Source organism: Rhinatrema bivittatum, chromosome 6, assembly GCF_901001135.1.
Source record: "Rhinatrema bivittatum chromosome 6, aRhiBiv1.1, whole genome shotgun sequence".
NCBI classification, from domain to species: Eukaryota; Metazoa; Chordata; class Amphibia; order Gymnophiona; family Rhinatrematidae; genus Rhinatrema; species Rhinatrema bivittatum.
In genome coordinates, this window is record NC_042620.1 from 237,182,169 (window position 1) to 237,195,469 (window position 13,301).

Below are 13,301 nucleotides of genomic sequence, written 5' to 3' on the forward strand. Positions count from 1 at the left end.
AACAAGTGGTCAAAGGAAGTATATGCAGCAAAGTGCAAACTAAAACAGTGTCAAACTGGGACCTGGATGCGGCTGGGTTTGTAAGGTTTCTGTTTGCCTAGGAAAAGGCATTCCAGAGCTATGGACCATTTTCAGAGAAGAGCCCCCATGTGAATGCATGTTCTGAGATGATCCATTCCCGTTACTACAAATAATTTCTACATAACTATCAAGTAAGAAAAAAAAAGGTGAGAAACAAAATGTTTAATATATCTCAAACTCAGTATATACTTGTTTATTCTCACACAACTGGTAACAAAAAAAAGCTATGACTAGTTTAAAAAGGCCAAAATTTGATTTCAGTAGACCATGATAAAAATAAATTCTGCAAACATTTTTGCATCTACACACATAGTGTAGAAAAAAATAAATTAAAAAAAATCTTGCATCTTTAAAAATAGATAAAATTTTCTTAAAAGGAAGACAGATATGAAAAATTAATTCTACTTTTTATATGAACACAAGTGTGTGTGCTGGAGCTTAACAAAAACTGTAAATCTGAGCTAAGTTGCGGTTGGTTTCCCCACAGGATATCCATAAAGCTGCAAAGTGGTCCTCGCTACATGCTTTATCTGTTAGATATAAGGGCATAACAGGAGGCTTCCTTTGCCATGGAGTTGTTGAGAGTAAGTTTGACAGTGTCCCACCCTGTTCAGGAGTAGTTTAGGCGCATCCCACTTGTCTCGATTGGTCTGACTGGATGAAGAGAGGTGAAATTTGTTATTACCTGATAAGGAAAGGAAATTATCAGTAATAACTAATTTCACCTCTCTTCATCCAATCAGACCAGTCCAGGACCATCCCTAACATGCTAAACTCATGTATATTTTACAGTTACAGTGCAAGAAAGGCACTGTGTGAATGTTGTTCACGCAGGTATGTTTATTATAATGATGAGCTTGTATTTTTGTACAAGTTATCTTCTTAATCTTGGAAGCATTCTATTAAAAATTTTTAAAAAAGAATGAAATAACTTTTCTTAATTAAGGGTTTAAATTGTCCAAAGTTTGCTTGTTACAGGTAATACTGGCATGCTGAGGTCAGCATGGATGCATATAAGGGTGATGTCAGTGAACCTGTTTGTCTGTCTGCTGGTTGAGGTATATACCCACTTTTCTAGACTAGTCTGACAAGCGGAAACAATATTTGTGGAGTCAATCATTACATGATCCTGTCTAGAATGCTTATTTAAACTATTTAATTTTTAATCAGCATGAGCAGTAAAAGGTAGCTGATCAAGTGAATGTGGCTGCAAGCATCACCTGACCTCGTCTAGTGGTTTGTCCCTGTGGAGTATCTATTGTGACTTCAGCTTTAAAATATAGCATATTATACTAACAAGTAGGAAATTTAAAGAAGCTGAAATGTTAACACACTTAACAGATATTACTTTTCTGAGGATGGGGAAGAAATTTCAAAACTAGTTTAATATCAAAAAGATCATATTTTCTTAATATAACTTATGTAAAAATATTTACCACCAGACTCTTCATTAAGATTATGCACTTGTTAAAAATTAATAAAATGGTTTATTTTATAGATATGTGTATATGTATATATATAATATATATATGTACATGTTCCAAAAATTCTCTTTATACAGTTAAAATATTACAAATTACTGGTCTTATAACAATACTGTTCAAAATAATCTTTTTGTATTAACATTAAAAGTAAATACAGGTTTTATAAAATGCTTCCTCTTTAGTGCTTCCAGAGCACAGCGAGTGCTAGTCCACCTGAAGAGTCTCCATCCTCCTCACAGGATGAAAGAGAACTGAAGTCGGGGACCTGGGAAGCCTCAGGTGCACTGTCTGAATGTCTGCAGACAAAACAGAAGAGAGTCTGAGGTAGATTGTTTAGTGACTTATCAGGAGGAAACAGTCACAGGGCTGTCTTTAGATTGCTTTAAACACAGAATAGCAGGCTAACTTCTGATACAAGCTACATGGACTGACACCGTGTCACAGCTAGCAGTTCTTGGGAATGCTACTTTTGGTGTATGTACACATTAGTGGCAGCATGCATAAGATCGCCATCACCCGCTTCTGAATGTACAGGATCTTTTCCATTCGCCGGCACCCTGAGCATTTTTCTTTATTTCAAATGCCACATATGGCATGGAAAGGTCTATACTGACTGTTCAAAATGAGTAAACTCTCATCACCTGTAGGAGGGGCCGCAATGGTTACTTTCGTCAGCCTGTTGACCGAACAGCACCCTCCACACAGAAAAAGCCACATAGTTCATAGCAAATCCTGAAGGTCTCAGCCCAGCTTCTGCTGATTCATGTTGGTAAAAGTTTGTGCTCCACTGCTTCTTCTCAGACTCTGGAAATTGGACTGCCAAGATGGTGAAGGTAGCAGCCACGTCCCTCTTCCATTATTCAGCGACACATCCCTTGTCCGTATTTCTCTTGCTGGTGGCACCACTACCTGCTGTTAATGTGATTAACTCTGTTGGGCAGACTACTGGACTCCACTTCTGCCAGTATTCTCTCTAAGTGTTGTATTAAGACTCTTTTTTTAAACCTAAAAAAATAAATCAAGAAATAATCAATGATTTGTATGATATGAACTGTTCACCTAGGATCTTGGGTCTCCTCTCAGCCAGTTGTCAAGGTTACATTTGTTACGGCATTTTCATCCACCACTACACAATTCTTGTGTAGTGATCAGTACTATGTTTGAAGTAAAATTCTCCAAGTATGGAAGAAGCTTACAATCTGTAAACTCCAAAGATTTAAGAAGACTGGACCCTGAACCTGGTCCCAGAGATACAGTACTTTACCACTTAGCTATCTGAAACCCTATTTTCCACTCTATTTTGAATATTGGGGCATTACTCCAGTTTCTTTTCAACAGTTAGCTACACCGTTATTCATAGATCAGATGCTCTGGCAAATGAAATCTAAAAAAGGAAAAGTGCTGCCTACTCAAGGTATCACCTTCGCACTATGGAAAGGGATAGGAATCTAGCTATGCAATCAAGCTAAAAATATAGTTTGTTTCTCAAGATTATAAAAGGCTCCCCTGCTGACAGGTTCAACATTTCATATGTACTCAATATGCATTCTTCCCCGCCTCTATACAAACCTTGCTGCTTCTTTGATTGTAAATTCAATGAAGGTTTTCTGTATTTCTATAGGTCCTTCCACTTCTTCTAGTAGAGTGAAAATTTTCTCATAATCTGTATAAAAATTAAGAAAATTATATGAGTAGATAACAGAACTGAAAACTTAAGCCTTCCTGAATGCCCCAAGGTAGACAACCATCTTTATACTAACTGGATCCACATTAGTAGCACCACTCTAACATCATACAGAGTTTTGGAATCAGGATAATTCCAGCAGGCAGAGACCAGAGCATTAAGTGATGTGTGAATACTAATGAAATGTCTTTACATGAAAAAGTGTGATAAAGTGACCCAAAACAAATAATTAGCAGAGACAAAATTCACATAAAATGCCAAACGATCACAAATTTGAACCATGAGAGGGAACATTTCACTTACTTTTATACTACTTGTTACAAAAAGTAGCTGCTACTCATCCCCCTGTTCATTTTGTCCTTCCTGAATATAATATAGCCTGATATGGCTATATCCCAGTCATGAGATTCATTTAAACATGCTTCAGTGACAGCAACCATATCTAAATCTGCCACTGTCATTAGGGTTTACAAGTCTGGGCTTTTATTAGCTTAATTGAGTATTTGTTCTTCTAGTCTTCCAAATATTTATTTCCCTGTCTGCAGATCCTCAAAAGCCTTTCTCCTACCTCCATTCCATATTCTACCTCTTTAAAGTTAGTTTTAAGAGATACACGCTTTTGAGTGTTTCTCCACTCACTTCTTTTGTTGAAGTTACAGCTTGATTTAGCCAGTTTCCATCTGCCATCCCCCTCATCTAGTTTAAACTTTTGTCAATGTATGATCTAAACTATTCACCTAGGATCTTGGATCTCCTGTCAGACAGATGCAGGCCATCACTGAAGTAAAATCCTCCAAAGAAATTACAAATTATTTTACACCAACTCTTTAGTTATGCATTAATGTTCCTAGCGCAAAAGCTTGTTTTCTTCCTTGCTCTACATACGTAATACTTTAGAAAGTGCCAATATCTTGGACAGTTGCCCAAGAACTGGCTTCAACAGTTCTTGTATTGTACACTAACTTGGTTCCTTGCTAGGCCATTTGTCTTCAAATGGACTATGAAATCAATGTCATCTTCCCTTCTTTCTACTTCATCAATACTAACAGCACACTTGGTATTCCAATTAGACAAGGATCCTAATAAAAATCTATTGATGATAGTCTCCCATCAGACGATTACTTTTCTGACCGTCTCCAGCACTAAACTTAAGACTTCCTCGACATCAGATGCCTCTGTGGGATTTTCATTCATTGACAATGCCATGAAGGTGGTGTGCTGCAGTATCATTTGGGGAATGAAATCTAATTCTTAAACCTTACTCTACTTGAATCCAGCACAATCCATTGACTCCTTGATTTTCAAGTCTTTTGCAGGAGTAGAAGACACCTAATTCTACTTTGAGCAGAGCCATCTCCAACCTCAGTCCAGAGAGTCAGAGGCAGACCGGGGATTAGTTAAGCCTCCAGAAGCTTTCTAAAAATTGCTGCCTCAGACTGCACCACTCCATTACTTCTCTTTTTGTTTCAATAAAAAATCTGCTTTTGAAAACTTTCCTTTTCTAATTTCCCTCTGTAATCACAGTAAAATATCTTTTAAATACCAGATCTGAGTACAGGGACTACGATGTATAACTGAGAAGAGTTAGAGAAAGAAGCCTGCTCCTATCACAGAAAAGCTATAATCACAAAACAAAGTACTAGCCAGCAAAAGCAGAAAAGCACAGAATTACAGATAGGGAAAAGGTCTATCAGTCTCCATATAAAAACAGTAAACTATGAAAGATTATTCCAGAATTATAAAGCACCAAAGCAACAGCTTTTACAGGAAAACATCAGACAGCCTGGTTCACTTAGAAACATCCAGGTACAAATCTGATCAATTTTGATTGGGTGACCAAAGCAATTCTATTAAAGGTGATAACTGGATTTCAGTAAAGCTTCTAGATGACTGGGTTAGAACCTGGTTGAGTTACAGACAAAAGAAAGTGATAAATGGAGTTCATGCTGAGGAAAGAAGGGTTATTAGTGGAGCCCATCAAGGATCAGTCCTGCAACCAGTTCTGCTCAATATTTTCATAAGTGATAAGAACATGCCTTTGAACCCTCATTTGAACCCTCCTCTACCCTAGAAATAGAAAACATTTTAAAAAAGATGAGACCCTCTTCCCACCCCTCAGAAACTATCCCTACTAAACGTCTACTCGCTATTCCTAAAATAATAGCCACCTCACTCTCCAAAATCGTGAACTGCTCCCTGGAACACGGCCTGGTCCCTATCCCCCTGAAACAAGCCGTGGTCAAACCCATTCTAAAAAAACCCTCCCTTGATCCCTCCAACCTATCTAACCTCCGTCCCATTTCTAATCTCCCTTTCCTCTCCAAAATCCTTGAGAAACTAGTTAACTCCCACCTCTCTGACCACCTAGAACAATCCAACATACTCCTACCAACACAATATGGTTTCCGAAAACACCTCAGTACGGAATCCCTACTCCTCTCCCTTACAGACACCATCAAAGGCATGGATGCCAGTAACTCCTACCTCATCGCCATGCTAGACATTTCCGCCGCCTTCGATACAGTAAATCATAACATCCTCATCAACACTCTCATCAGCATAGGAATCACAGGTACCGCCATTTCTTGGATAAAGTCCTTTCTCCAAAACCGTACTTACACAGTCCTCACAGACAATTTTACATCCCCCCCTGTTAATCTCGACTGTGGCGTCCCCCAAGGATCCTCCCTTTCTTCCACCCTATTTAACATTTATATGCTCCCCCTCACAAACCTCCTCTCCAACCTTGGTATTACACACTTCATCTACGCAGATGATGTGCAAATCCTCATACCCTTCACTAATTCTGTACTCACTGCTCTCCAAAAATGGAACACCATCCTCGCCTCCATAAACCAACTCCTCACTGACATGCACCTAGCCCTTAACCCGCAAAAAACTGAACTCCTCCTCATCTCCTCTAAACATGCATCCATACCCTTTCCCTCCACCCCCCTAACTTTCTCTCTGACACAAGAAACCTGGGGGTTATACTTGATAACCAACTAACCTTCAAACCATATATCAAATCTATCCTTAGCAGCTGCTACTTCAAACTACAAACCCTCAAAAAACTCAAACCCCTTCTCTACTTCTCTGATTTCCGCACAGTACTTCAATCTATAATTTTCTCAAAAATTGATTACTGTAATGCACTCCTACTTGGTCTCCCTGCTACCCACATCAAACCTCTACAACTCCTTCAAAACGCTACTGCACGCATCCTCACTAATGCCAATAAGAAAGACCACATTACTCCAACCCTCATTAACCTCCACTGGCTTCCCATTCACTCACGAATTATTTACAAAACCCTTACCCTCATCCACAAAAGTATTACTAACGAACATTACAACTGGCTAAACCCACCTTTCCTCCCTCGTACCTCCACAAGACCCACCCGCTCCTCTCTCCGTGGAACCCTCATTCCTCCTTCCATAAAATCTACAAGACTCATCTCCACCACCAATAGGGCCCTCTCCCTCGCAGGCCCGTCCCTTTGGAACTCCATGCCTCTTGACCTACGCACTGAAACCTCCACACCCACTTTCAAAAAAAAAACTCAAAACCTGGCTCTTCCTCCAAGCATACCCCCAATCATCATCCTAACACCCTAACCCGACTTCCATCTCTCACCAACACCCCCCCACAGGACCTACACCCAACACCCACACCCTCTAAGGAACCACAAACCTAAAAAATGTTACTTAGTACAACCGCACAGTTTCCCACCTCAATTATTGTTGTTCTGCGCTTATACAATTTTGTATATAACCTGTGTACATTTCAATTGTTCTTCGAACCCCTGTACATAGCTTCTCCTTATGTATCCATTTTCACCCTCCCCCCGCCCCCTCCTCTGTTTCGTCTACCCCTACCCCTCCCTCCCTTATTTATCTAGTTAATTGCCCTGTTACTGCGTTTATGTTACACACTGTTCCTTGTAAAGGCTTTGCCTATATATCCTTTGGTTGTAAGTTATCTGTAAACCGGCACGATGTGCAAACGGTTGTCGGTATATAAAACAAAATAAATAAATAAATAAATAAATGCCATGCTGGGTCAGTCTAAGGGTCCATCAAGCCCAGCATCCTGTTTCCAACAGTGGCCAATCCAGGCCATAAGAACCTGGCAAGTACCCAAAAACTAAGTCTATTCCATGTTACCGTTGCTAGTAAGAGCATTGGCTATTTTCTAAGTCTACTTTATTAATAGCAGATAATGGACTTCTCCTCCAAGAACTTATCCAATTCTTTTTAAACACAGCTATACTAATTGCACTAACCACATCCTCTGGCAACAAATTCCAGAGTTTAATTGTGCGTTGAGTGAAAAAGAACTTTCTCCGATTAGTTTTAAATGTGCCACAAGCTAACTTCATGGAGTGCCCCCTAGTCTATTATCCGAAAGAGTAAATAACAGATTCACATCTACCCATTCTAGACCTCTCATGATTTTAAACACCTCTATCATATCCCCCCTCAGCCGTCTCTTCTCCAAGCTGAAAAGTCCTAACCTCTTTAGTCTTTCCTCAAAGGGGAGCTGTTCCATTCCCCTTATCATTTTGGTCGCCCTTCTCTGTACCTTCCTCCATCGCAATTACATCTTTTTTGAGATGCGGCGACCAGAATTGTACACAGTATTCAAGGTGCGGTCTCCCATGGAGCGATACAGAGGCATTATGACATTTTCCGTTTTATTCACCATTCCCTTTCTAATAATTCCCAACATTGTTTGCTTTTTTTTAAAATTTTTTACTTTCAGAATTTTCACAACTTTACATGTAAATGTTTCAACAGAATACGGTACATATTCCTTCATGTAAAATTTTTTTTTTTAAACAAAAAGTTAGAAGTAGAAAACTAAGACATCAAGGTTATGTACCTAAATATAGGAAATATGGGGCAACAGAAATTTGAGCAAATTCTTCAATATTCCATTATGTTAAAGATAGGATAGCTTCCCTATTTCTATTAAGTCGACTCACCACTGGGAGTACTATGAGAGTGGCCCATCAGAAACTCTTAATTGCTCAGGCTCGAAAAATACATAATTATTATTTAGGTACCTGACACAACACTTACAGGGGTATTTTAATACGTAACGGCCCCTAAACTAAGTACCCTTTCTCTCATGAGAAGAAATTATTTTCTGCGTTGTGTTATTTTCACATCAGGGTAAATCCAAACCTGGGCTCCATAAAAGGGGAGTAGCCTATTCCTCAGAAATAATTTTAAAACATGATTGCAATCAGATAAATAATGCAAATGTTACAAGCATTGCTTTTCTTTCTTTAATTTCTGACTACTGAAAGCTCTAACAACTGAGAAATGTCCACAGATGGTATATTCCTCCCTCCTTCAACCTCACGTCCCGGCTGGGGTAGGTAGTACGCTTTAGTGCATACTGGTAATGCAGCCTCCGGTATTTTTAGAATCTATTTCATATATAATTTGAACAATTCAATCGGGGATATCATTTTTGATGACAAAGTTTAGTATTCTTAAGTTCATAATTCTCAAATTATTCTCTATTCTCTCCAATCTTTTCCCAATTACCATTTCAGATTTTACAAGATTCAATTGCATGGTCTCCATTTTAGTTATCCTCTCTTCATGATTCTGAATCTTAAGATTGAAAGTTCCAATCAGATTATTATTTATCACAGTTTGATTTTTTACTTCTGCTGCAGTTTGAGCAATTGACTTCAAGGATTTTTCAATAGCTTTTAAAGCGTGACACACATTCCCCAAAGTTATTTCCTTGGGCTTCCCAAGGTTTATGCTCACAGCCATATTTTCTGTTCTGTCCTCTCTCTCTTCCCTTTCGGTTTCTGAATGCATCAAAATACCCAGATTTGAACTCACAGTTTGGGCATTCCTTCTACCTCCTGAAATAATTCCAACTCAGGTTGAGGTGCCTCCGCTTTGCGGTGAAGTTTCTCCTTCCACTCGCATTCTGGGGCTAACCCGACTTGCCTCCAGCAGCTCCAGTTGTAACTCACTCTGGGCGTCTGATGTTACTAGTGAACAATCAATCTGCATCGGCCTGGTCGGCTTGCCAGGGCTCAGAGTGACATCCAAGGGGGGGGGGGGGGGGGGGGGGGAGGCGTTCGCTCCTCCGGCTTCCACCCAGCGACCAGCCCTCCTGGCGTCTCAGAAGCGCCAACGAAGAAGCCCTCTATGCGTCGCTGGTAGGGGTCAACCACGAGAGAGCTAGAAATTGCTCCCCGAATTTTCCCCTCTCTTTTTGTGTGTGGCATTTGTTATAGGGATAATTTGATAAGAAAAGAATAGACTCTCCGAGCCTGCTCCCTCAGCATCCTATCTGGGCGGCCCCTGTTTGCTTTTTTGACTGCCACAGCACACTGAACAGATGATTTCAATGTGTTATCCACTATGACGCCTAGGTCTCTTTCTTGGGTGGTAGCACCTAATATGGAACCTAACAAAGAGGAAGAATAAATACTGATGCAAATCTTTTTGAGCATAGGCAAACAGATTCAGGGAATCTGCTTGACACCAAGATGAAAATCTTTTCCATTTAAAACTATATGATCTTCTGCTTGAAGGTTTCCTGGCTGAAATCACAATATCCTCAACATCCTTGGATGATCCCTCCTTTTGAGTTAGTAAAGTCAGACTGGTTCCCAGAGAGACCGGTGGGCTGACTGACAACCTGACATAAGAGAAACCACACTTGCCTGAGCCTCACTGGTTCAAGTCTGTGTCTTCTGCACTAATTTTGCTATCAATCAGGTTGATACAGTATAGTGCGCTCCGGTGGAGCGCACTGTTAACCCGCGATTGGACGCTTGTTTGACAAGCTAGCTTTACCCCTTATTCAGTAAGGGGTAATAGCGCGTCCAATCCCCCCGAACCTAATAGCGCCCGCAACATGCAAATGCATGTTGATGGCCCTATTAGGTATTCCCGCGCGATTCAGTAAGTAAAATGTGCAGCCAAGCCACACATTTTACTTTAAGAAATTAGCGCCTACCCAAAGGTAGGCATTAATTTCTGCTGGCGCTGGGGAAGTGCACAGAAAAGCAGTAAAAACTGCTTTTCTGTGCACCCTCTGACTTAATATCATGGCGATATCAAGTCGGAGGTTCCGAAAGTTAAAAAAAAGTAAAAACAAAAAGAAAAGAAAATTTGAAATAGGCCCGGGGCTTGTGGGTTGAAAACCAGACACTCAATTTTGCCGCCGTCTGGTTTCCGAACCCGTGGCTGTCAGTGGGCTCGAGAACAGACGCCGGCAAAATTGAGCGTCAGCTGTCAAACCCGCTGACAGCTGCCGCTCCTGTCCGAAAAGAGGCGCTACGGACGCGCTAGTGTCCCTAGCGCCTTTTACTGCCGGCCTTAATTTAAATTAAATTACTGTATCGTGCGCAAAGGAGTGTGTCCTGTGCACGCGCTGGGAGAGCGGGCGCACAGGACACAATTTTTACTGTATCAGCCCGAATGAGAGTGGAGGAAAGGCATACAGCAGATCTGCATCCCATTTGAAGAATGGAACAAAAGGTCTTGACTTTCTTGTCCTCTGATGTGAGCAAGTAGATTGACGGGTGACCCTAGAGGTCAAAACAATCTATCTGCTATTCTTTTGTCTAGAGATCACCAGTGGGGATTGAAAAATTTTGCTAAGGCAATCATTCAGCATATTGGAGATCCCAGGATGGTAGGTTGCTTATAGGAAGGTTCTGTGGCTGCAAGACCTTTCCCAAACTCTTAAGAGATTCTTGGCAGAAACATCACAACCCTGCGCCCCCTTTGTTTGTTCATATAAAACATTGCTAGTTGGTTGTCAGTTTGGATCAGAATTCTCTTTCCCCAAAGGAGATGCAAAAAAACATCTCAATGCATGCCCGGTTTGTAGCTCCACGAGGTTGATCTGAAATAGACATTCCATTGCTGACCAGATCCCTTGGGTTCAGAAGGAGCCCGTATGCACCTCATCCCCTGGTGGATGCAGTTATTGCTAGAGTTAACTGATAAGATAACTTTTTTTAAAGATAAGGTTTCTACCCTCATTGCGCAATTCTCTCCTAACACTGATAAAGTGATTCTTCCTACCTTCAACTCCTCTGCTACCATGACCACGTTTGACTCTTCCTCCTCTTTGGAAATACAGAACATACTAAGAAAGATGAAACCATCCTCACATCCCTCCGAAACCATCCCCTCCAAACTCCTATTATCCATTCCCAAAGAGATTGCCAAACCCCTATCTAGCACCTGCAACTGCTCCTTGGAACGAGGCACAGTTCAGAACTTTCTTAAACGAGCAGTGGTTAAACCGATCCTCAAAAAACCGAACCTTGATCCTTCCACCCTTTCCAATTTCAGACCTGTTTCCAACCTCCCCTTCCTAGCTAAAGTCCTTGAAAAACTTAACACTCGCCTTTCTCTCTACCTCGAGCAATACAACATTCTTCCCTCAACACAATACGGTTTCAGGAAGCATCCTAGTACCGAAACCTTACTACTTTCTCTAACTGACACCTTAATCAAAGGACTTGATTCAGGCTCTTCTTATCTGATTGCCATGTTGGACATATCTGTGGCGTTCGACACTGTCAATCACACTATCCTTATCAACATCCTCAGAAGTATTGGGATCTCGGGATCTGCTCTCTCCTGGTTCCGCTCTTACCTACAAAATCGCTATTTCACTGTTCTAACTAATAACACTGAATCTGAGCCTATTAGTCTTGATCAAGGTGTCCCCCAGGGCGCATCACTCTCTTCTACCCTCTTTAACATTTACATGCTTCCCCTAACCACCCTTCTCACCAACCTTGGTATCAAGTACTTCATCTATGCAGATGACGTGAAAATCCTCTTTCCCTTCTCTGACTCCCTCCAAACCGCTCTCCAAAACTGGGAATCCTGCCTCTCCTCCATCAACCACCTCCTCGCAAACATGCACCTCACTCTCAACCCTCAAAAAACTGAACTCCTCGTTATCTCCAACAAACATCCTTCTCCCCCTATCCCCCTCTCTCACTCCTCCACTTCTTTCCCTTCACACACCCGTAATCTCGGTGTTCTTATTGACAACCAACTCACTTTCAAACCCCTCATTAAATCTATCATAAAAGACTGCTTTTTCAAGCTACAAACGATTAAAAAACTCAGACCTTTATTACTCTTTTCTGACTTCCGCACTGTACTCCAGTCTATTATTTTTTCCAAAATAGACTACTGTAATGCTCTTCTCCTCGGCCTTCCCTCCACTAATACTAAACCATTACAACTACTACAAAACACTGCTGCACGTATTCTTTCTAACTTCAAAAAAAGAGACCACATTACACCAACTCTTATTGAACTTCACTGGCTACCAATACAATCACGAATACTATTCAAAACACTCTCCCTCATCCATAAAAGCCTTATAAATGAAAACCTCCACTGGATCAACCCGCCTCTCTTCCCCCGCACGTCCACAAGACCCACTCACCCTGCCCTCCAAGGAACACTCCGCACGCCCTCAATCAAATCCACCAAACTTACCTCCACTATGAACAGAGCCTTTTCCCTTGCTGGCCCTACCCTATGAACTCCTTACCTCCAGACTTACGCACAGAGACCTCCACTCCTAAATTCAAGAAAAAACTAAAAACATAGTTGTTCCTTCAGGCGTACCCCTCCCAATCCTCCACGAAGAATTCCCAAAATCCTTTTATTTGACCTTCTGAGTTATTATAACAGTAGCAGTCTCTCTACTCTCTACCTCCCCATCATCCTCAACCTCTGGTACCCCCCCCCCCCCATGTTTACCCTAGTATTATTACCTTTCCCTTCTCCATTCTTATTCTCACTGTCCACCCATTTTCCTATTTTTACCCCAGTTAACTCCCTGGCCTCTAACGTTCCTCTCCTTGCGCCCCTCTTTCCTCTGTTAAACCTCCTTGCACAGAATTGTGTTTGTGATACTTTCATTGAGCTCACTCACGATCCTCTCCTCTTGATTCTTATTTAAACAATTTATCAGCTCAGACGTTGTTCTTACCTCCTTGTAATTGATCTAATAGTGTCGCTCTGGAA

At 41.1% G+C, this 13,301-nt stretch overlaps 1 protein-coding gene across 5 annotated transcripts in view; it reads right to left on the reverse strand.

The window, feature by feature from the left end:
• Nucleotides 1-1,532: 1,532 nt before the first annotated feature.
• Nucleotides 1,533-13,301, reverse strand: part of LOC115094023 (integrator complex subunit 6-like) — a 211,348-nt gene continuing 199,579 nt past the window's right edge. For 3 of the 5 annotated variants that reach the window (XR_003857467.1, XR_003857468.1, XR_003857469.1), the window contains 3 exons: nt 3,135-3,228; nt 2,207-2,570; nt 1,535-1,861 (listed from right to left, as the gene is read on the reverse strand). Coding sequence is in view for 1 of the 5 variants with exons in the window: in XM_029606646.1 (XP_029462506.1) it covers nt 2,471-2,570; nt 3,135-3,228 (194 nt within the window). In the remaining 4 variants the exon portion in view is untranslated. Of the gene's footprint in view, nt 2,571-3,134; nt 3,229-13,301 lie in introns of all 5 variants that reach the window. The other 2 variants (XR_003857470.1, XM_029606646.1) reach the window with 2 other exon arrangements.